This window comes from Homalodisca vitripennis, chromosome X, assembly GCF_021130785.1.
Source record: "Homalodisca vitripennis isolate AUS2020 chromosome X, UT_GWSS_2.1, whole genome shotgun sequence".
Lineage (NCBI taxonomy): Eukaryota > Metazoa > Arthropoda > Insecta > Hemiptera > Cicadellidae > Homalodisca > Homalodisca vitripennis.
Window position 1 is genome coordinate 28,344,860 of NC_060215.1, and position 26,142 is coordinate 28,371,001.

General features: G+C 34.6%; 1 protein-coding gene across 8 annotated transcripts in view; it reads left to right on the forward strand.

The window, feature by feature from the left end:
* Positions 1 to 26,142, forward strand: part of LOC124368848 — a 60,501-nt gene that overhangs the window by 3,745 nt on the left and 30,614 nt on the right. For 5 of the 8 annotated variants that reach the window (XM_046826290.1, XM_046826289.1, XM_046826286.1 and 2 more), the window contains exons 2-8: positions 10,691 to 10,807; positions 14,520 to 14,678; positions 15,431 to 15,625; positions 18,601 to 18,648; positions 19,908 to 19,988; positions 21,242 to 21,367; positions 24,719 to 25,006. In XM_046826290.1, the coding sequence (XP_046682246.1) occupies positions 10,703 to 10,807; positions 14,520 to 14,678; positions 15,431 to 15,625; positions 18,601 to 18,648; positions 19,908 to 19,988; positions 21,242 to 21,367; positions 24,719 to 25,006 (1,002 nt within the window). In that variant the 5' untranslated portion in view covers positions 10,691 to 10,702. The remainder of the gene's footprint in view (positions 1 to 10,690; positions 10,808 to 14,519; positions 14,679 to 15,430; positions 15,626 to 18,600; positions 18,649 to 19,907; positions 19,989 to 21,241; positions 21,368 to 24,718; positions 25,007 to 26,142) is intronic. The other 3 variants (XM_046826293.1, XM_046826294.1, XM_046826292.1) reach the window with 2 other exon arrangements.

Genomic DNA, 26,142 nt, shown 5'->3' on the forward strand with positions numbered 1-26,142 from the left:
AACTTATAAAATCAAGAAATAATTTGACAGCTCCTTGATTCAAGAACTAATTAATCTCTAATCATCGTATTTCACGCGTAGTGAAATTGTGAATGAAGATGAGTAATTGTTTCAATTTCAATCTTTTTATTGTCGTAGACATGTATTACATGTATGACAAAAGTCAGTAGTACATTATTAATAAATAACATATAAAAATACAATATTTGTATGAAAGTCAAGCTGAGTAGGAACTAATTTTACATTAAATAATAAAAGAATACAAATGATTATTAAAATAGAGTTTAGGCTAGGAACTCCCCAACCGAATAAAAACAACCCTCTAATAGGTATTCTTTTAGTTGTTTTTTAAAAATTGTTTTTTTCAGTTATATTTTTTAAATGACTAGGGAGCTTCCAAAAAAACCTAGCCCCTGAATTTTGAGGCAGTCCACCCGCCAGAGCCGAGCGATGTTGGGTTTGTCGCAGGTCTACTCGGGCTCGCGTGTTGTGGTCATGTATAGCAGCTCCATCTACTACATTTGCACAATGAAACCTGGCATAGATAATGGTCTCGTAAATATACAAAGATGGAAAGGTCAAAATGCTGTGCTCTTTAACCCTAGAAGTGTGTGAACCATGTTACCAAAGATAAAACGTCAGTCCATTTTAGACGTGTTGCAAGGGTTTTTTAAAAAATTCGTAAAAAATACTTAATCTCAAGAAAACATATATTGTTATATATCGTTTTTCTTCTCAGAAGTTGTACTATTGGAAATAGGAATAAACGTTTTGATATTGTTTGGTTTAGTATATATTTTCATGAAAACAATGAGAAATTGCAAAAAGTTTTATATGAAAAATTTCAAGTTTGGACCTCTGTAAGGTATTGAAATATTACAGTAAGGTCAAAATGTTAAATGTATAAAATGTAGAGAATTTTATGCCAAATTAGAAAATATATTAAAAATTTGTATTAAACAAAAATTGTAATTTTGCCATTTTTTTTTTTTACAAAAGCGAAAATGTACAAGGGTTTGGGTTTTTAATTTTTTGTACCTCCAAATGTGACTATATATTTATATGAAAAACAGTTTTCTATTGTAAATTATACATGCTATTTGAAAACACTAAAAGTAAACAACAAGAAAATAAACTGTTATTTTATTACAAGCTTACAAAAAAAAAATCTTTTGAAAAATGAAAATATTTTGTAACAAAATTCAGAAACAAGCTACAAATTTTCACTTATACTTTATGTTTATGTAATTTTTGAATATACCCTTAGTAAGTATGTTTCTTTGGCTAAAATAAAATATAAGATATGTTCAAATACTTTGAGAAGGAACTGAGTTATGACATTTTTTGTTAACAGTCTCACGTTGAAGAATTTACTCATAAAAAATAATCTGGTTTGCAATGTAAAAAAAATATGAAAACATTTTTTTTAATTTTTTTACTTGTTATATTATATTAGCACATAATGTTTGAAAGAAATACACTCAATAATTATTTAAATTGAGTAAAAAATAAATGTTGTGTGTCAAATATTGTAAAACCTTGCATTGTAACAATTTGACAATATATAAACAATAGATATTATAGTTCAAAATAACATTGTTTTATAATGTTTTTGTCATTTCATATGCACTTATGCAGTAGAGTATTTGAACCTGAAAAAATAGAGACCTAAATTATGAAAATCGGTAAAAAAAATAAGCTTGTGGTGAAATAAAATGGTCAACAATGGCCAACAGGGATGGGTTGGGTTGGTCTTGATGCGACGCCGTGATTCATCTCTTTTGTTTCGCACTGCCGGAAACCTACTGAACTAAATTTACCGCTGAAAGATTGTACCGGTAGATTGTTTCTTTCACTTTACACTGGTTTTTTTATTTTCTTTATTGACAATAAATAACTGTGTGAATGTTATTATACTAACCAGCATAAAATATGCTGGTTTACAACTTTAGAATTGTCCCTTTTTAGAATATTCATAGTAAATCAACTATTGATTCTAATGACTTTCTGTTTGCACTAGAAGAAAGAATATTTCATTCCGTGTCTATTGACATATGGCAGCACTGTTTGCAGGCAATACGTAACTTGCTGTGATTGGTTAAAAATGACGTATTTCTTTGACCCGGCCACCCGCGAAATTCAACTCAAATGATGACTTCTTCAGAAAACATTTCACCACGACTGTAATATTGATGTTAGAAAAAAAAACCGTTTATATGAAAATTGTAGAGTGGAATCTCACAATTTCAATGATACCAAAAACATGGTGATTGTTTAAAGATAAATAATTATTTTTAATGAAAAACTGAACCGACATACGATATGCTGGTTCCGCACAACACACATAAATTACAACCGACATAAAATATGCTGGTTCCACACTTCTAGGGTTAAATGCATTTCTGCATGAACTTCTGCGAGATATGCCAGCCACAACACGCACAATTCGTTTCTGTAAAACGAAAACCCTTTTTAGTAAGTACTGAGGTGCCGAGCCCCAAACAAGAAGTCCATACCGCAACCGTGACTCTACCAAACCAAAGTATATTATTTTTAATAACTGAACATGGCGATATTTTGCAAACTGGGAGATCAGGAAGGACGATGAAGACAAAGAGGCACACACAAAGTTTATGTGGCATCGCCAAGTCAAGTCATCGTCCACCTGAGGTCCCAAATATTTTACTGATAATTGGTGTTCTATTTTTTCTTAGTTTATTTCAACACATGGAGGCTGAAGATGATTATTTTTTTTAAATTCTGTAAATTGTGTTTTTTTGAAATTAAGATGTAAATTCAGATTATTTAAAAATTGATAGGCCTGTGATAAGACTACGTTACTGTTAATTTCGAGTTCTTCTGTACTGTAATTAGAAAATATGAAGGCAATATCATCAGCGTACATAACGGTATTTTCGTGGTTTATAGTGAGCACTAAATTATTTATGTAAAGGTTAAACAAAATTGGTCCAAGTACTGATCCTTGGGGGACTCCAAATTTAATCTCAATCAGTTCCGAGCAGTGGTTATTGAGTTTGACAAATTGTTTTCGATCCCTAAGATACGACTCTAGCCACCTCAGTATCTCATTTGCAAAACCTAGGCGTTGCAAACCCTCCATCAGTCTGTCATGACTGACACAGTCGAACGCCTTAGTCAGATCCATCATTACACCAAGTGTCCGCTGTCTTCTCTCCAGTCCCGTGACCACATGGGATATAAAAGTCGCCAATGCCTCACCAGTAGAGCGGCCCTTGACAAAACCGAACTGCTTGTCTATTAGAATATTATTTGTAAGCAAGTACGGTGATAGTCTATTTAAAAAAATAAGTTCAAATACTTTACTTAGACTTGAAATTTGTGTAATTGGTCGGTAACAGTCAAGAGACGTACTGTCCCCTCCTTTGAATACAGGTATCACTAAACTAGTTTTTAGTAAAGATGGAAAAGTAGCTTGCTGGAAAGAAGAGCTTATTATAACAGACAGGGGTTTACATATTGCATATGAACAAGCCTTCAATAATCTATTGGATATGTCATCAGCTCCACTTGAATTCTTATTTTTTAACATTTTGATGGCATTTACAACCTCAGCAGGGCTCACAAGATGTAAGAAGAAGGGATATTCCAATCTCGCCAAGAAATGATCATTATTAAGTGGTGGTTCAGTTGATTTTTCATTTAAATTAGCTCCAATTGATACAAAATGGTTATTCAATATATTACATACTTCCTGTTTATCTGATTCTATTCTGTCATTGATATGTACAGAAATGTTATTATTAGCATTGCTACTATTGTACTTTTCCTTTATTAGCTTCCATGCATCCTTGCTTTTATTAGTTGATTGCGATAGTATGTTTTTTAAATAGTTAGCTTTAGTCTGCTTAATTGTTTTAGAATATACGTTCTTATACTTTTTATAATGAGCTTTATTCGCTTCACTGTTATCCAATTTTAAATTTTCATGTAATGTTTTCATTGTTTGACTTGACACTTTAATACCTGTTGTTACCCATCCTTTATCCTGGTTTCTTCGACCTTTGCGTATTTGTTTCTTAGGGCAAGCAAAATCAAGAGCATAATTAATAACACTTATGAAAGAATTAAACTGCTCATTTACTGGCTCGGTAACATCGATAGCGTCCCAAGTCTCCTGACTTAGTATGAAGTTCAGAGTAGTCAAGTTACTGGATGTTAGACAGCGCCTAATACACGGAACCGGTATGGGCTCCTTCAGGATGTTCATGGATATGGAGACTAGCTGAGCGAAATGGTCAGATAACCCAGTACCCAAGACATCAACACTTACATCTTCGTCGACTATGTCAGTCATGACCCAGTCCAGCAATGATTGGCGACCAGCAATAGGATCCACTCGAGTTGGGGAGTTAACTAGCTGTCTTAAGTTAGAGGAGGCAAGAAGGTCCTGCATCTCATCTCGCGCACTTGAACCAGCCAACCAATCAATATTTATATCGCCAGTGATAACAGTGTTGGTTTTATTGAAGAGTACAAATCTCTGAAAGAATTCTGCAGTTAGGCTTGTAAAATCTCTACAATTACCACTTGGGGAGCGGTATACACCAAAAATGTCAATTTCAAGCGATTGTTCAAAGAAGAATTTAGCACCTGCAATTTCAAAATTCATTTCTTCGGCTAAGGAGTGCAGATCAAAGATTTTATGTTTAATTTGATTTTTGCAGTATATAAGCACTCCGCCTGATTTATGGTGTACTCGACTGTAACTGGTAACTAACCTATAACCACAAAAATTCATATAATTTATTTCATGATTTTTTAACCCATGTTCAGTTATTATGAGAACCTGGGGTTTCTCATTTAAAAGCAAAATATCAAGGGCATCAGCCTTTTCCCTTATGTACTGTATGTTGAGATGCAAGACCTTGCAGCGATTGCCAATTACATTTTTATCATAAATATTGCTACCATATGAGTTATCAGTGTTTATATATTTTAAGGAGGACACATTTCTTTGATGCCTTGTTCTAAAAAACGTGGTTGTACGATTACAGGAATGGCAGAATCACTTTTAGCACTTAACACACCATTAACATCACTAGGCACAATCTTTTTACAAGGTAATGTCGAATACTCAACTAGGGACTCCATGTCGAGAGCCGGACCGGATGCACATCTCCGCTTTTGGTCCACTGCGTCGTTTCTTCTATCATCTCCAGTAGTTGCCGTCTCCGCAGCGACATCAGCACAAACATCCCGAGGGTCATCAGCGCAGCAATGGGAAGACAAGTGGGGCAGGCCGACCAAAGAATTAAGAGATTGTAATGGAGATCGAAGATCCACGATGTTCAGGTGTGATGAGGGTTCTTTAGTGTGGCTATTTCTAGGAGATAACACCGCACCATCGCCAGACAGTATCGCTTTCAGAATCCAGTTGGAAAGAATTCTCTTCCCCGTCCTGTTCATCAGCCTCATTTGATGCCGGTTAAACCAATGTTGCCTCCACTAATGTAATTGAGTATATCTTTGTTAGTTCTACTCCTGTGTCATGGCAACATTCCCAAACACGTATTAATCCATTCGACAATAAAAGTCAGCTAACCGATCTTGGGCCTCGATCACTATACAACGGTATGCTCAAATTGGCAGAGCAGTAGTGGCCATCCGTGATACAAGCGTGTTTTTGTGTTTTAAGTTTTATTCAGTCAACGAAATAGGATCTCCGGACCAAGTTTTCCAACTCTTATTCTTAAGCAAAAATATTATTTTAAAAAGACTGTGTTAGAGAGATAAAACGGGTCTAAAATGTGGTGTTCAACCTATAAACAGGCATAGAGTTTGGTCTGTTGAATATTATAATCTCGATGGTTTGATAAGAGTTGCAACCATTTTAGGGTGTATTGGAATGGGATTTAATCATCTGTCCTTTTTGCTCATTTAAGAGGTTTTATTTTTGAGTGTTTCTAACTTCCTAGTCTACCAAGGCACATCTTTCTTTAGTCTGTTTTGTCTGAGGGGGCAGTTTTTCTCATAGGTCTTTATGACAGCTTGCTCAACTAGTTGAGCCAACCTATCTAGTTCAAGTTCATTTTTCTGGTAGGATTCTATATCTTTCAGCTCTTTGTCTAGGGACACTTGGTATCCCCTCCAGTTGGTGGGTTTTGGAACCCTGTGGGTCACGTTCACCTCAACTCCCGCCTATACATAGAACCTAATGGAGCAGTGGACCGAAAATGAGGCCTCTTGTGACACCTTCCACCTTACTATATTTATGTTTTTGAATCCTTTAGATAAGATTATATTCAAAAACTCTTGTCTTGCTCTAGTAATAAAGGTGGGACTAGACCCTCTATTTTCTAGAACTAATCCGTTACTAAATAAAAACTGCAGGAGCTCGTCACCTCTTGGTTAATGTTGCTACCCCAGTAGGTGTGGTGTGCGTTGCAGTCACAGCCGAGGATGAGGGCTTACCTCATTTCTCTGCAGTGCTGCAGTAGCCTTTGTATTTCCACTGGTGGACAGTGTGTTGAAGGGTTTGGGAAGTAGGCTGAGGCTATAATTATCTCTTTATCCCCTTGTTGTGAGGCTACGTTGACTGCCACCGCCACTAGGTCTCTAGTTATCAAATCTGTAACAGGAAAAGCAGATATATGTTTTGAAAGTAACATACATGCTCTTGGGTTATCAATTGATCGATCATATATAAGATTACCCACCTGAGTCGTTAGTCCTCTGAAGTAACCTCTGTTTATCCAAGGCCTTCTTCCCAAGATTTTGGTTGACCCTTGGCATGGTGAGGTTTATCTGAATTAGGTGCATACTTAAGCCTTTTTACCACTTTTCCCTTGTGGTCCATCCCTGTCCAATTTCTTGGAGTATTTGGGGACGGTACCCCCTATTCTCTCCCTGGCCGAAATCGTTGGTCCTTTCAGAGTGGGTTCCTTCAGGAAGAGGGAGCAAGTTGGTGTATCTTTTTGCACCGCTGCACTGTCCTCAGGAATAGACCTCTTGGTTAAGGTATGTGCAGATTCCTCTGATACCTTTGCAGTCTTTTCCACTTCCATCGCCTTAGCGGTGTTATTTTCTATAATGACAGTTTCAGATTTTCCTGAGGTCTCCTCCACCTTTTTGGGGTCCTCAATGTTCCCCTGTTGTTTTTCCTTCAGTCTTAGCTGAATATTTCTAAACTTGTAGCTGATTCATGGATTGCTTCTCAAGATTGCTTGCTATAGCACAATCGACTGCCAGGGTAAGCAGCACTGACTTTCACTCATCGCTTCTATGCAAAATGTTCCATTCTCCAACCGTTTCCTCTTTGTTTTGTGCTTTTAAGAACTTCATTATCTTATTGGTGGATTTATTTGTACTTTTTGCAAAGTAGACAGTCGCGATAAAGTAGACAGTTGCGATTCTTGCAAGAGGAATTTCTTCCTCTGGTACAATCATTGGACTTGGCTTCCTCCAAAGGCTTTAGGGAATCTGGCTTTCCTTTCAACTGAAGTGCTGTTGTTCTCACCTGTGAAAATCAGGACTCCTTGTCTCCTGTTGATCCCATATAAGCTTAGAGAGTTAGGACCCTCTTGTTCTTCCACGAATGCTTCCAGGATGAAGTTCTGTATTTCTTCCATTTGTCCAGATGAGAGTAGGTTTTCTGGAAAATCAGAGTGTAATATTTCCACCCTAATACCCTCTGCAACTTATTTGTTTGATAGTTTGTGGGGAGGTGCAGATTGCTCCTTTCGTGACCTCTGTCCCTTTTTGTTTCTCGTTTTCTTTCTCTGATGAGCTTCCGGAGTCGAGCCATCAGAGTGAGACCTTTTTGGTTTTCCCTCTCTTCGCGTTTTTAGGAACTTATTTTGTTCTTCTGGGAATTGGTTTTAAGGCCAAATCCCTGGTTTCATCTTGGGAGTACCCTTATCTACGTAACCATGCTGCACGTTTCCTGGCGGTGCCATCCAATCTAGGAATTTCGATAGAGACTTGGACCTATCCACTTCACACTTGCACATTCTAAACAGAGCATACACACTATATAAACACATTTGCACATAAAACACATCCTCACTGACCTGAATTCTATAGATTACCATAACATGCCAGCATTCCAAGTACGCAACCTCACCACACAATTTGACTGACATCTAATGTATTACTACTGTAGATTGAGGAAAAATACTGACGAAACCCATCTCTTTTTAAGAATAAACAATGGGAGAAGGTATGAAATGGACAAAAAGCAAATGTAATCATATGTGTCACCTAGGATATAAACAAGCATTTTTAAAGGAACCACTTTGTATAAGAGATAATGCCTAATCAATTGGATTTGAAATTCTTCATTGAATCATTATTTAAAATAAACCACTCGTTTAATTTCAACACTCTGGCCGAACCAACGGTCTGTGAGACCAGAGGTAAATTTTGATTTGCTATGTTGGCAATGTTATGAACTATTGATCGCTCCCCTCCATGGTACTTTCCCCCACCTCTCCCTCCACATAGCGGACGGGTTTCCATTCATTTGATGCATGACGCATGTGTGACCTTCGTCTATTTTTAAAAACTTGCAGGTCTCTCATACTGGATAGCTCGGTTAGCGCCCAAGTTTGTGATGGTCTTACTGACCTGTGGTTCGTTATACGCCACAACAGATGTTTATATTTTTATTATACTGTACCTAATTTGGTTTTTGTAATTAGTTTAGAGTGTAAAAAGATGGATCCAGAACAACCAGGCACTAGTACTGGTGTACAAACAAATAACCCTGATTTTAGTGACCGTATCCGGGACATGCTATTACACGAAAGTGAAAGTGAGTGTGATAGTGATGAAATGAAAGATTTCTGTGACTCCGATGATACAGATGCTGACCGCACCTGCATCCCATCTCAAGCACTCAGCGGCAGTAATGATGACTACTCAGATGTAGACTCTTCGGATGTAGATGGTGATATATTAGATGGTACACTTCCTGAAGATGTCAAAGTTACTCTACAAGTTCCTGTAATTGCTCCAGAACTTTATTACGGCAAGGCTTCCAGAAATGGAACCGTTTCTGGCTATAAATGGAGCAGCAAAGAGCCACAACGAAACGTCAGGACACCAGGACATAACATTGTCAGAGGTGGTCTTCGACTGAAAGTACTGCTCATCTCCATGGAAACCAGCCAAAAGAAACAGAGGTATGGAGCCTACTTTTTTAAGAAAACATGATTTCTACAATCGTGCAGAACACAAATGTAAAATTAGCACAAGTAAGAAGAGGCATAGGCCATACTATTAACATATCAAATTATAGAGATACAGACAACATTGAAATAAATGCCCTTATAGGGCTGTTTCTTTTAACCTCAATATTCGAATCAAATGATGAAGACGTTATTTCCCTGATTTCTAAAGATGTCACAGGGAAACCAATTTTCAATGCAACCATGTCTGTCCAAAGATATGAAATATTGACCAGATGTCTAAGGTTTGATGATGCCCAAACTCGCTCCCAAAGAAAGAAGACCGATAATGCAGCACCTATCACATAGCTATTCAACTGTCTAATTGCAAATTCTCAAAATGTTTATTGTTTATAAACCAAAACATCCTACTTATACAATGGGTACATCTATTTAGGTAAAGATAACGATGGCTTGGGTTTGACTGCTGAAGAAAAAAGATTTAGTAAGGCAACACAGAGTATGATTAGCCTCAGTGAGCCGATACAAGGAACTAACAAAAATATCACAGCAGACAATTATTTTTCTTCTGTTGAGCTGTCAGATGAGTTAGAAAAAAGACGACTCTCCTATGTTGGGACAGTGAGGAAAAAAACAAAAAAGAGATTCTTCCTCAATTCTTGCCTAGTAGTGGAAGGGCAATTGGATCCTCACTTTATGGATTTGATGGTACCAAGACATTGGTATCATATGTTCCCAGCAAAAACAAATCAGTGATACTTATCTCTACGATGCACCACTCCGTCCATACAGACGAGGATACAAGAAAACCAGAAATCATATGCTTTTACAGTCACACTAAATGTGGTGTTGATTTAATTGACATGAAGTGTGCAGTCTAACAGAACTAGGCGGTGGCCAATGGCTGTGTTCTACCGGATGGTCACCATAGCTAGCATCAATGCTTACGTCCTCTTCCTCAGCTATTCTGGTAGTCCAGTGATTACTAGATTCAAGTTTACCAAAGCATTGGGAGAGAATCTTATCAAGCCTCATCTTGAAAGAAGACTGCGGATCCTTAATTTGAGATGTGACGTAAAAGACACTATTCAGAAGATTCTGGGTAACAATGAGGCAGCAGTAAGACCACAAGTTCCTGATGACAAAATCGAGAAGAGAAAGACTTGTGCATCCTGTCCATCAGTAAAAGAGAGGAAAACTGCCTACAAGTGCACAAGGTGCTCAAAACCAGTGTGTCGTGAATGCAGTCAGAAGGTGTGTAAGGACTGTGCATATTGAATGTGTCCAGTAGGGAATGCTGCAGACTACAGACTGAGACTACTGACAATTATATTTGTGCCCATATACTGTTTTCTGTATGTAATATATATTGTTAATACATACACGTAATAAGTAATGTTATAGTGTGGATTGGAATATTAATTCATTATTTTTTCAGAGACCGGTGGTTCAGATAATGTACATTAAAGAGATGTTTCTGGGAGAGTGTTAAAAATTGATATATTTTTCTTTTGTTTTAGGAATTTTGTAAAATGAATCAAGGCAGGGGTGCTAACTGTGAAAATCGTATTATGTCGTCGTGCTTACCATTGCTTTATGCCAACAAAGAACCTAAGATTCTTGAAACAATGTCTTTGGTAAGTTACAGTCACTTCTTTTTAATTTATTTCAAAAATGTATTTTTGAATTCTATTATCTATACTTACTCTATTATTCTATTATCTATGTTTACTCAGTTTAGAAAGATGAAGGTTGGTTTAACCGTGAGGATCTCCTGTGATAAACCTGAAATCATAATAACAACCCAGGCTGATAAGTTCAAGATGTCCATAGGAGCTAAAAACCCAGGGTGTCCAGCCTGTGGGAAGTCTCGCAATTGTATTTAAATTTACTATGTATAGGAAAAATTTGGGATGTGTACAAGAATTTTGAGTGAAATACATAAAAAGTGAAAAATAAACTAAGCACGTCTAACACTGATTTTTCTACTTATAATATCTTTCAACTTGAACACAAAAATATCGCTGTCCAATAAAAGAACAATAAAAATATCGCTGTCTTTGTATGCACAAAGTCTTCATCATCGCTACACATGCTGTACTTTGTGTATAAAAAAGCGTAAATAGATTACCAAATTAACAAATTGGAATTTTTGTCAGTAGTGTTTTTATTTCAGTTCATGTTTTTCTCAATTTTCTCTTGCAAAATTGTCTTGATTTTTTAAAGTATTAAAATGCTATGTATTATATTTGCTTGGGTTACTGAATACTACACAGGACAACAAAATGTGTGTTACGCATAAACCTTGATCAATGGTACATTTTTTAGTTTAGTTTTAATTTTAATTTATAGTGTTGAATATATAGTTTGACAATTAACCCGTAGGGGAAGAGAGACGAGCTGGTTTTGTACTGAGGTCTGGGACGAATACCGAGTGACAAGCTGGTCTCGAGCGAGAATCAGCTGATGTGACAATGTGGTAACACCACAGGGTGAGGGGGGGGGGAAGTGGAGTGCAGTAGCTACCCATACGATCACGCTTGCAATGATATGTATCGTACTATAGTTGATGCTGACATTCGTTTGATGACCAGTGGCCGAAGATTCAAAATAAAGTGACTTTACGAGGCTGTGCCATCCCTTACGACAGTCTGTTGCACAAGAAAAATGTTGTGTACTATAAATGGATAGCTCGGTATATTGTGATCGTACCTGTAGATAACTTAACTCGACCTTTTGTGAAGTTCTAAGTTGGGACTTGGAATCGTTCAGTGTGATGTATGTGTCATGCATTGTTCTGAAAACCAAATATGTGTTAAAATACAAAAATATTACACTGGATATTTAAAAAATAGTTTATTCTTAAAAAAAAAATTGGACTCTCTATTTTGTAAAACCAATCTGGATAACCCAAAGGCCGGGATAAATGATGTCCAGATAAACCAGGCTGTACTACTCTCCTCTGTTTCACAGTACTGTTTTTGATTTGTTTGTATTGATGTGAAATAACCCTGAGACTCACTAGAATTCATAGTCATAGTTCAGTATAAAACACTATGAACCATTTTAGGATTGGTTATGTATGACCATGTAATGGTTAAAATTTTGGGCTCTCATTCATGATCAGACTGGAAACAGTCTGCATTTATATATTTTCATTACAAAATGAATTAGAAATATATGGATTAATTTACAGTAAAATTCTTTGAAATGTGATTCAATATAGATACAATCTTGCACTACCAGGGAATTTTTGTTCTTGAAAAGAATTTAGGATGAACCAATAATCAACTGATTTGATTATTGGTCTGGGACTGCCTATTATTACTCAAAAAGCCTGGATACCTGTACCAAAGTTACTCAGATGTGGTTATCGAGACATGAGGGATTGCGAAAAATTAGATGACGGACAAGTTGGTGAGGACTGGTGCTATGTCACAACTCGTAGGCCTGGATCTTTCTGTGACTTAGATAATTAATTGTCAAGTCAGTAGCAATGTCACAAAATGGATGTCACTGTCATAGACCACCTTGTCAATAGACAGCAAAGCTACTCTTGGACTCAGTACATCGGACATGAGATTGTTCTCTAGCCTGTTGACTGGACTTGCCCACTTAACCTGTTTAAGATGAGTTTCTCTGATTCAGAGATACATTACTGGTGCACTGAGTCCAGGAAGACTGCTATACACATCATTTGTAACTGTGAAGCGATTGCTTTAAAAAGGTGGAGACACGTGTATAGGGCATTTCTAAATCATGCTAAGGTGAGGTTTCAGTGTGTCCAGCCAATTTCAATCATGAAATTCCTGTACAATTCCTGCATTTATCAAGTACATATCTTGAAAATTCCGGGACGAGCGAACTTCAAATTCTAGTCCTCGTGAGTCTATTCCAAGACTAGATAATGTTAAAAATGTATGTTTTACATTAAAATCTCTTTTTTATTTAATTAGGTTCTACCTATTTTTTATTTTAAAAAAAACATTAAACATTTTACCACGACATTATTTGTGTAAATTTAAATTTATTTTTAATAAGTGGGGGATTCGAAGAAGTAAATGAACTGACCTGTAACACTTATTATCACCTCTATTACAAAATTAAAATAGAAGAGCTATTTATAGTTGTAAAAGAAACACATAAGTATGATATTTCTTTCAAAGACAATAACAAATTATGTCAACTATTGACTACCATACACCACCACAAATTAGACCATACAAGGTGTCTAGCAAAGTGGCTGGAAAACATACCCTGACTTTTCTGTACAAACAAAATAATGTTCTATATCCTATTATCGATAAAATGAACAGTTTTTAACAGTAAGTTTTGTTTATAAATAATGTGATTGTCAAAATATGCTTACAAATATAAATACAATAGTATGTTTAAAAGTTAGTTAAAAGCTAATATTTACTAGGACAAAGTTACAAGTAGTTCAGTCAAAGTTAAAATAATGATAGGCCATATGTGCGATGTATATTGCGGTGTTCCAGAAGGTATACAAAACTTGTCGTGCATCTTCTGAATACTGGAAGGAATATAAAATTTTGACGATTACAAGAGTGTCTAATGCTGAGGAGTCACTGGAACTTTGAAGCAAAAAATCTGTGACCTGTTTTGAAAACCATTACAAAAGTAAGGTGTAAAATCAACATCTTTACAAAGTAATATTTTAGGGCATATTTCTCTTTTAAACTGGGAAATATATGGATAGATTGGAGAAACTCTTTTTACAACAATAACATAACCCTACTGTGTGCGTTTGTGTAGTATTCAGTAAAACGTGTTTTCCTGCAGACATTTAACACTACAACAGGAAACATATTAGGCACATAACATATTAGTCACGATTTCATGGCAGCAACTCGAGCCTATGCACAGACTTTCTACAGGCCCATGTAGAATTATTTCCAAGGTCACTAATATTTTATATTAATAACTAATGAGTTCAACTTTTAAAAATAAATTAACTGCTACTATCAACGAATGTACAACTAGTTATATAAATTGATTCCTTAATTGTATGTTATTAACTAAACTAATTATTACTTAATTTTTACATTGTTACATTTAGTTTATTTTTTATGGAGTTTGAATTTTAGTTGGTACAATGTTTTATGTACCACAATTGGAAATAAATTATGATTCAATTCAATTCAATTCATCATGAATTCTGAACTGCATTTTCATTGTTGTCTGAACGCCATAATTTCAGCTTGGACTATCATAAAAAATAAACCATCAGTTCTTTGGCTGTACCGTGGCACCAGTAGATGACACCTTCTAGAGACTATGTCTCTATTAGAGTCATCTATTAGAGACTATGTTTATGATGTTTTACAGGAGGAATTAGATACGTTTCTTCCGTTCATGATATTGTGCTCTTTGGGGCGTGATGTTGATAAATCAAGCCAGGAAATGGCCATCGACATAATTGGATGTCCAACTCCAGCCTGGTGGCCTGAAGACGTCCAGTTCAAGTTCCCACTCACAGAACAAAATGTAAGTCCAATTTTTGTTTAGATTTTAAAAATTCATAACTGATCTTTGTAGTATTAAAATTAACATGTTTCCATTAGTGAGTACAATTTTTTTAACTCTTCACCAGTACATTCAGGGAGATTTAAAACTTAAAACCATGTCAGGCAATATTATTTTAAGAATTTATCAGTTTTCTACATAGAAGAACTTTATAACGTTTTCCACATGTTCCTCAATTAAACTCAATTTATTTGCAATTGAAATTTTATAATACTTACAAAAATAACAACAAATCGGTATGCTGGCATTTGAGAATAAACAATCCATATAAAACATTTTGATCTCAAAGTTTTTTCAGTATAAAAATTATTTATTTTTAAATTTTAAACTGACATGAAAGAAAAAAGAAATGACAAAACACGTTGAAATCTAAAAAAAGCTGTAATTTTGATACCTTGTTTGTTAAAATTCAATGAAAAGTAACTAAGAAATTGTTTATTCTGTACATGTAGATAAATCTAAAATAATTAATTAAACTGTGATATAAAATCAATAAAATTTCAGTTTTTCATTTGTCATTTGCCATGTCCTCTCTTAGATAAAGTCTTAATAATTATTTTTGCGTTTTTTTTTTCTTGTATGCAATTGATCAAATTTGTTATAAATATTGGCTAATGCTACCGTTTTGATGCTGTTTATGTGAAGAAATTGTCATCTTCATCTTTTAGTATGCAGATTTCACTTACATGAAAATTTGTTGTTATGTTTAATAGAGGTACACAATAATGAAGAGTCTCATCTGTAGATGCTACACTTTTTTTGACTGTGAATACATTCTCAAGTTCTCTGCTTCACTGGCGGAGTCGCCACCTGGCAGCTTAACTTATGTGTACTCCGATGATGGAAAATCAATCATGATCAACAATGCGGACGGAGTAATGCTAGTGAAGTGCCGCAAGGAAAATCTTGTAAGTAATATTTTATTTTCAATACAACCTCTGTGTTGTCCTATAAACATAGGTAGAGAAATGTATTGTTTAGCTGCCAGCCGCCATTTTGTATTTCTTATAATAAAATGTCTAGAACTAGTAAAGCTACAGATACCAGACTTTGCACATAGGTTATGACAAATAAGGGAAAAAAACTGTTATTCGCTTTAATATTGACAAAATGGTGCTTGTTGAAAATGTTTAAAGACAAATTACATAAAAACCAGTATAATTATTAGAAATTTACAAGGTACCAACCATATAGTAACTTGTATTACAATTGTAACAGTGCCTTTTTCAACGAAACCCGTTAACACATGAGCGAGCATGACCACTTTAAAGATATGATTACACAAGCTAGGAGCAACAAACGTGTGAGAACAGCTGATGTCTCTGAACTGACAATAATGTTTTTTGCTCCTGTCAACAGATTTCTTTGAAAAAGTTCCATTAGAATTGTAATAAAACAAACACACACACACACACACACCTTCAAACGGCCTTCTATTATATTATATTTTTACATTAATATAACTTTTCTTTGAAAACATTATGTAGTAACAAGTAATAAAAATACTATTTAACATTTTTTTATACTGTGTGATTGTATGTTACAGAGACTTCTTCACCATAAAAACAAAAAAAATGTCCAAACATAGTAAGGTGTCGTGACCCATACTGATGCCACGGTACAGCCAAAGGACTAATTGTTTGTTTCGGATGACAGTCCAAGCTGAAATTATGGCCTTGATAAACCTGTTTGATTGTACTTCCTGGAAGCAATGAACCAATGTTGAACAAAATACTATAGACTCCCTCTGGTTCCACCTTGGTTGTTTTGGTTGCCGGATAAACCGTTCGACTTCTTGGAAATAATGAACCGTCCACGGGACTGTTTCCCACGGATCGATTTTGCTTGTTGCATGCCTAATATGTTTCCTGTTTCACTGTGTTAAGTGTCTGTAGGAAAACATGTTTTATAAAACTGCAGTTCAGAATTCATGATGAATTGAATTGAATCATATTTATTTCCAATTGTGGTACATGAAACAGCGTACAAACTAAAATTCAAACTCCATAAATAATTAATTAAATTTAACGATGTAAAAATTAAGTAGTAATTTTAAGCTTAGTTAATAACATACAATTAGGGAATCAATTCATATAACTAGTAGTACATTCGTTAATAATAGCAGTTAATTTATTTCAAAAAGAACTCATTAGGTATTAATAAATTAGTGACCTAGGAAATAAGCCTTCATGGGTCACTATGTAGAAAGCCTGTGCGTAGGCTCGAGTTGCTGCCATGAAATCGTGGACGGATTGTAATTTGTGGTTGTCATTATTAAATATAAAATCATGCGAACCTACTTGGTACGCACGCATATGCGCCCACACACACTCACACTTCATTAAATATTGTACTACTGTCAATCTAACTGAATAATTAAAAGTAATAAAATCTAGAATGGTGTACTTCCAGAATCAAGAAGAAATGCCAGAGTATAAACTTATATATAATGGTTACTTGCGGAGGATTAAAGTGAATTCAGTAAAGTTAAATAAATAAATTATACTGAGAGCTACTATAAAACCATTCTTAATTGTCGGTAGTGGAGTAACAGGTTAGATAAGGAGGGAAGGGCCAATATTAGGAGTAGTCCCGTCTGTATTCAACCTGTAGATAACCATTCCTTTGAGCGTTTCTTACACGTAAAGACAAGATGGTAAATCAAAAATTTGGTGATCAGGAAAATATTGAAAAAGATTTCTAAATAGAAGATGGGATATGTAGAAAGAGTTAGTTGATGTTATGGATTTACTAATTTGCATTGGAACAGCTCCAATATTCCATGCATATCGAGTATTATGAGAATGTGAAGTTGTTGAGAAGATTGTTGAAAAGTTGTTATAAATATGGGTGATGATTGTTTTTATGAAGATTTTACGGATTGACAGAATAGCGGTTTCTTGATATAAGGTGTCAGTAGGATATCTCCTATATTTTTTATGAGTTTTATTCATTAGGTATTTATTACTGTTGTCTGACAGTACAGGATGACAGTACAACAACACTACCGTTTGTGTGAGTATGCTGTACTCAGGCTCGTTTATTCAGACAATTTTAACGGGTTCTGGACCCTCAGGGGAGTCAAGCTGGGCCCCGCCACATTTCTATTTGAAGGACCATGTCGACATTCAGCGCAGTGGCGAAGCATGACAGGGCTGAATATCTTTTCCAGGGTCTGCCAAAGATGAGTACGGTCCTGGCTGTACTTGATTATTAAAACCATCTAGAGTTCGTATTTAGTTCTGATGTGATTGTATAGGTTATTTTTAAAAATGCAGGTTCGTCCGGCCGTTTTTTTTAAATTCAGTCGAGGGTCCGGTCCCGAGGTGGCCGAACTAGAAGGAGTCTACAGTAAACTAACTGAATTTTATACAAAACAAGAAATAACATTTCTTTTTATTTGTTTTCTCTGTAATTAATCTGTGTGAAACAAGAAAAGAAATTGGCTATCTTTTACTGTTATCTATATAAGAAATAAATTTTTTATTACCTTGTTTCACTGTATTCACAGTTGATCCAGATTTTCGTTCATCCGGATCACTTCTGATCTCAATTAATCTGGATAAATGAGATTGTACACTATTTTACATTGTGTGCCAATCTTTCAAGATATGTAAAATGTTTTATGCTGCTGATTAATTAGTAGACCTCAACGAATAGAAATAATACCTACTAGTTACATTGAGCTAATATTTTCTAATTAAGCTCTATAAAATTTACTTGCTGGATGGCTCTTTGTTGGATGAGTATTCAGTTAGTTGCTGCTACTGATCTATCATTGATATACTTTTTCTTTTCTAATTGACCCTTGGATTGGCCAACATTGATGAAACAATGTAAACGACGCAAATGTAATCAAATTAAAGTATCTTTTTTTTTACAGCACTACGATGACTGGGGCAATTGTGCAAGACGGGGTGCCTCAAACAAAGTAAGTAAGTTTTAAGATATAGTAGAACTTTGTTAGCAGGAGTCTCAAGGGAATTTGGGAAGCACTCTTGTTATTGAGGGGCTCTTGTAGTAGAGGTTCGTGTAGAGGTCTGTGTAGTCATGCTATCGAGGGCACATTGGTTTATCTAAAAATCCCTATAGCTTTATAGAAAGTCAATCAATCAATCGCATTGACAATTGCCTGAGTGCCTGTATTGTCAAAAGCTCCTTCGATATCCAGAAAGACACCTATGGCTTTTTCTTTTGCCGCCAGCACCTTAGCCCTGCATACCAGTTGATGCAAGCCTGAGTCGTAGTTACTAGAACGTTAACTACAAACTAACTACTAAAGCTAAAATTACGGGAGTTATACTACAATTTAGCTTGTTTATTTCTGCGTTTAAACATATAAAGCATGTGATTTACAAATAAAATCTTTCAGTTGTATGTCGGTAAGATGGAAAAACTGTACTGGTTTTTGCGCTTTTCAACCAAACTGCAACTTTGAATCTTCATAACTTCGAAACAGTCCGAAAAAGACCAAATTGCTGTACAAAATAGTTATAAAGTGTTTTAGTATGTAATTTTATAATTATATGAATAATAATAATGATTTATTTTCTCAAAATACATTACAGAATTGTACAGAAACCATGTTTACATCCAATATTACCATAATATCTACTAATGTACAATAGAAATACAAATATAAATATACATTCTAATAGAGAAAATAACTAACCTCCAAGGCAAAGCCTGTGTGGAGGAAATTAACACACAATTTTTCCTAGAGTGATGGCTAAATCTTCTATTTAACATAAAATATATAGAATAAGAGTGTATGAATAGACCAGTGAATTAAAGTAAATAAATGGCAGTGGCTTCATAAACTTAAAGCGATAGCTTGACAAAATACTCAAGACAGTGACTATTCAGATTAATATGTTACCAAAACAGATCAAATGTAAATATTTGAAAATGGCTTTATAGAAAACAATGCATTTTTAAGGAGGTCTAAAGCACTTATGAGAGAAGATAATATGGGAAATGATAAAATATATTTAAACAATATTTAACTTATTACGGCTTATGCTTATAAGATTATAATAAATTATAATCACAATGAAAATGTTACCATATTTAATTTTACTTCTATTATATCATATTTTTACATTAATATAACTTTACTTTGAAAACATTATGTAGTAACAATTAATAAACTATACGACTTTTTTTATACTGTGTGATTTTTATTTACAGAGATTTATTCACCGCAGAAACAAGAGAAATTTAAGGACCTATTCATCTTCAGATGAAGAAACTGAAGTAAGCTTCAAGAACGTAAGTTTCAATATGCAACATTCTAATTAATACTAATTTGGATCCTGAGTAGTATTGTTGCACCAGTCTAGGTGAACCCAACTGTTGCAATGGCTGGTTTATAAGTAGGAGGTTGATTAGTCTGGGTGATCCCCAATGGATTGGGAAAAGTACTTCCCGAGAGGTATCTCTAACTTTCTAATCTTTATTGGATCCTTTGTCATAATTGCACATTGCATTCCTAATTGATTTAGAACACAAACGACCAATAGATCGTTGTTTTTCACGTAGACTATAACCACAACATCAAAAATGTAAGCGTAAAGACTTAATTAACAATTTTGGTGGCCTAGTATTTTGTATGGGAAATGGGTAGCGATCTTTCGTTTTCACCAAGTTTTTATGCTCTTCAAAATGAGGGATTACGTTCGAGGGATTTACATTTAACATTTTTGAGTTGCCCCTAAAACCCCACACTTTTGGGGGGACAAAAAAATTTTCAAATCACCAAATGAAACTTCCTTTTCACATTATACCACTACCCAAAGGATATCTATCTCATTATGTAAACTTTAGAACAAAATAGAGGGGAGAGTCCTGACTTTTTATTCACCATGAATATTTACTGGGGCCCTCCAATCCCATGGTGTGAAGCATCCTGTGCCTAAGGATACATGGCACAGAGATAGTTAACAATTATTCACAATTCTCTTTATTTCTTTCAGTTCTATATTATTGACACAAGTCCAAAATCTTGATTTTTGATATTTATTTTCTACTGTAGTGATGGGTCAAAGGTGAATCTCATATCTCAAATCCACTGAATCTTTAACAAAGATTCGGATTTGAGAATTGATCGTCGGGATTTAACATTCGAATCTGAAGACATCCGCCACATCATTAATTATCGGCTGATCGACAGTACAAAAATTACCGATTGCTAAAACGCGTTTTTTCCGTACTTTGAATTTTCAAAACCTGGGAAGATGGAAGATGCGAGAAATCAATGACTACATTTTTTGCAATATCATCACATGTTATCTGAAACAGAGAAAAGAAAGGCGATGATCGTGAGGTGGAGGGTGAAGGTTAGATGCCTCTGGTCTGTTTTGGTCCTGAACCTCAATTTAATGGTGTGTGCGTGCATGTGTGCGTGTGTGTGTGTGTGGAGATTTTATCCTTGAAACGTAGTGATCTACAGTATTTCTGTAACATATAATGATGGCAAATAACCTATGTATTGTTCTATTATACCAATTGCAAATGTGTTGCAGAATCAACCGGGGCCCTCTTACAAAAGGAAGAGGGCGGAGGGAGAAGATCGACCATCCAAGCGGCAGGCTCGACGACGCTTCCAGGATTTTCCACAAGAAGATCCAGAACCCGATATGATCGACCAGGTTTGTTTGTATTGTATCATTTTCAATGGTGCCATCAAACTTTCTTTTAATAGTTCCTTCACATTTTGTAATATTTATTACTGGAAATGGCTAGAGGATTTGAAATTGAAAATTGAGTTTTAAATGGTCGTTTGTGTTCTAAATCAATTAGGAATGCAATGTGCAATTATGACAAAGGATCCAATAAAGATTAGAAAGTTAGAGATACCTCTCGGGAAGTACTTTTCCCAATCCATTGGGGATCACCCAGACTAATCAACCTCCTACTTAAAAACCAGCCGTTGCAACAGTTTGGTTCACCTAGACTGGTGCAACAATACTACTCAGGATCCAAATTAGTATTAATTAGAATGTTGCATATTGAAACTTACGTTCTTGAAGCTTACTTCAGTTTCTTCATCTGAAGATGAATAGGTTCTTAAATTTCTCTTGTTTCTGCGGTGAAAAAATCTCTGTAAATAAAAATCACACAGTATAAAAAAGTCGTATAGTTTATTAATTGTTACTACATAATGTTTTCAAAGTAAAGTTATATTAATGTAAAAATATGATATAATAGAAGTAAAATTAAATATGGTAACCATTTTCATTGTGATTATAATTTATTATAATCTTATAAGCATAAGCCGTAATAAGTTAAATATTGTTTAAATATATTTTATCATTTCCCATATTATCTTCTCTCATAAGTGCTTTAGACCTCCTTAAAAATGCATTGTTTTCTATAAAGCCATTTTCAAATATTTACATTTGATCTGTTTTGGTAACATATTACTCTGAATAGTCACTGTCTGAGTATTTTGTCAAGCTATCGCTTTAAGTTTATGAAGCCACTGCCATTTATTTACTTTAATTCACTGGTCTTTTCATACACTCTTATTCATATAATTATAAAATTACATACTAAAACACTTTATAACTATTTTGTACAGCAATTTGGTCTTTTTCGGATTGTTTCAAAGTTATGAAGATTCCAAGTTGCAGTTTGGTTGAAAAGCGCAAAAACCAGTACAGTTTTTCCTTCTTACCAACATACAATTGCAATAAATTAAATAAATAGAAAATCAATTAAAACAAATTAATTAAAACCACCTTTACAACACAGACAAATGTCCGGAAAAATCCTGTTTCCTTCACAGTATTAACTCATTGTTCAAATCTTCCTTTGATTATTTGTGGTTTAGCTGAAGAAGTAACTGTTTTATCAGTTTTTGTTTTGTGTTCGTTGAAATTTTTGTTTTATAAACAGAATTCAAACCATAGTTGCTGTTTATTTAATATTCATATACTTTATAATACAACCATCATTGTCTTTAATTCAATAACTTCAAAAGCCCTAGATAAATCTTAAAACATGCAATCCTTTATTAATTTGTCGGTTTAAGATTTTGCCAATTACTATTTCTTAAAACAGTATATTTCATTTCTAAAAAGAATTTTTAAATGGTGCAAACCTTATATTACACAAAAATTATTAAAGTGTTGTAATTGGGGTAACATTTCAATCTAGAAGACTGGGAGGAATTAGGGTTTTTGGGTGGGGGAAAATAACAAACTAAGGAGGGATGGGTATAAGAGGAGGATATAACAGGATTGTGCAGATTCACAAGAGAATTTTAGTGGGAAGGATAGGTCTACCAACTGCATTTGAAGGTAATTTAAGAGGTTTTAGGTACTCATTTCTGTTTATCATCATTTCGGCCACAGTTTTTATGTACGTGGTGAAGTTTATTCATCATTTGTACCTCCATGGTAAATATTCATAGTTTTTCCTTTGTTATTTCAGTCCTATTTGTTATTGCATGTCTTGGGCAACATCTTTGGGCATTTTGACTTGCATTACCTGATTGGTTGGATTTGGATGCATGGTCATTAACAGAAACAGTTGTTCAGTTTCTTGTCATACTAGTGAGTGATGTTTTTCTGTATAATTAACGTAAAAGTTTGCGCACTTTAAAATATTCTAAAGTTTTTGAGTCAGAATAGATAGAACAGACAGGTTTTATTTTCTTCCTCTTCGTTTTGGGAATTTTAATTCTTTGTTCACATAGAATAATACGGTTAGGTGAGTTTCAAATATTTTTAGCTCTCAAGCATTAGTGATCCAGTCCTTTAAGTTTCATATATATTTTACTAATCAGCACTATCTCAAGGGATTTTCTATGTTGCCCGGAGATATTATTATCAGCCTGTTTAATTAGAAGTTCCTTTAACCTCAAGTTCCTTAAGATTTAAGATTTTCTTTACATTTTTGGTCTTTCCCAAATTTAATTGTTTTCTGTTGTTTTTTAATATACTTTTCAAGCATTTTCTTTTGTAAATCAGATAAATTTTGTAGTTAAATGATGCATTTACCATTTTGCTGTTTTCAAATACTCAGGAAAAACTCCTGTTTTTAAGGACAAGTTAATGGTCCTTTCCAGCAGTCCTAACAGTCCCAGACTGGGCATTTTTAAGTCTCTATACTTTATTCCATTTGGTCCCAATGATTTTTTACTTTTAGAGCACTTGTTTTACTTTTACTTTTTGTAGTCTTTTGAAGAGAAGATTCTACTCGTATTCCTGCACAATCAGGAGAATAACTTTTTCTGTCTATTTTCCAGTCACATGTACGCTTTATTTCCATTACTCCTTTTATGAACTATTCATAAAATTGATTTGCAATCTCACATATGGGCATATTTAAGTTTACCATTTTTTTTAAATCCGAAAATGAACTAGTTTACTTGTGTTCTACCCGTTATCTTATTTATTCCCTCTCAGATTTTCCTTGTGTTATTTGAAACTGTTAAAATAACTTAAGTAATGTGTGTTCTTAGCAGATCTGATTCTAATGTTCACTATATTTCTAAAATTGGCATAATTCCTCTTGTTCTTTAAGTTGAGTGGATCAGCTTACCAGTTTTCAAATAGAATATCTCTTTCTTTAATCATTATTTTTATTCCTCATTTATCCATTCTTTATTTTTACTAGACAGAAATTACATTCATGTCCCATCTCTTGTTGAGAAGTTTGTTAACCAATGAAGTTGAAGGTCACAAACGTATTGTCTACATGTACAAATATGGTGTTGTAAAATAATCGAACTTATATTCTTGGTTGCTTTATTTGTCGACAACAAACGATGTTCCAGTTGCTTTCCAAACCAGCCTAAACCAACCAAATCGGGTGAAATGTCTGACCAAGTGAACATTGTATGAGTCTGTTCTTTAGTACTTTTATTGAATGGACAGAGATAATAGAGGATAACAATAATTGAGTAATACCGTATATCAACATAGCACAACTCAAAACTAGTAAGGACTAACATCAGGTTAATTATGTCATTCTTATCTGATTCATCTTTACAGGAATACTTTCTATCCAAGTTTGATATGATTCCGAAGAACAAAGAAACAGTAAAAGAACGAGTTTACCACAAGATAGATCACAAGAAGAGGTTGGCTCATAGTTTCTCCGTTATGAGTATCACTTCTCAGCGTGGTCAGGAGCTGCTCATGAAGAACAAACACTCCTTCAACTTGGAGTCCTGTCTCGACCGTATTGAGCGCTATTGCAATACAAGTGACTTGCAGGAGGGTGAAGCTAACCAAGTCTGTACGAGATCCAGTGTCCAATTCTCTGCTATGTTGAAACAAGTAAGTCTTATAATAGAGGAAAGAATGAACAAACAATGTAGTTTAAACTTGTGCATGAAACTGTCTCAGTTCTGTTTTCATTCCAAAAATAACCAAATTATCTTTTTTATCAATGTTTATGTCAGTATGAGATCGAAAAGTTAAAGAAACCTATTCTTCGCAACACGTGTTTCTTGTCTCTTTCTATGCATATTTTTATAGTAGATTTTCTGAATCTGCTTAGGGTTGCCATAACACTAGATTTCCTCAGAAATTACCAATATTTTAGGGTAAAAATATAACTCCAAGAAATTCCAATAACGAACTAAAAATCTTCCTTGTAAAAAAGTCCCTCAAAAGTGCATAATGTAATTAAAATGTTGTGTTAAAAATAATTTTTTATAACGAAAGCTAAAACTACTTGCACATTAATCAAGTAAAATTATACTACCTACAATTGGCCTGGACATTAAAAACAGATAACGACTGGAACCAGCCACACAACCTTACCAAAATTAAGTCTTTTTAATAATAAATTGCCTTATTGAAAATCAAAAATTGGTTAACCTGTTGACGAGTGCGCATGGCATTTGCCGTGCCTCTATGACGGTCCATACTGAGTGCTTCATTGACCAGTGACAGACTTTTAGGGAGTAAAATAAAAAAAAAACTTTTAAATGTTAATAAACTTGTTTATTATAGTTTAAATGTATATAAAAATACATTTTAGATTGTTAAAAGCAATAATTTCGTCTTAAAACTTTGCTAGTGTGTGATACTGCTCAAAACAAGGATTTATACAAAGGACGACCTCACATGTTGAACATTCATAGCTGGTTTCTTTTCTTCTTTGTCCAGTTCAAGTGGTGTAATTGCACACTTAGCACTGCCTGAGTAGTTTACGCTTCTTTGTGTCATTCTGGGGGAGTGGCCTTATAAAATGGCGACCTTGGAGGCGTAGCAGGTCTTGTGTCCCTCCTCCGTAAAATAGTTTTAAAAGTTATCACCAGGTGCCACCACGATACAGGACTAGCAACACTGTACAGCAACACTATTAGGAACAACTGAAAAGTTCCGAAAATCTCCGCTAGACGTCACAGTAAGTCAGTGAGAACGAACTGACAGTCATTAATCTACAACGGAAAATGCCGTGCTCC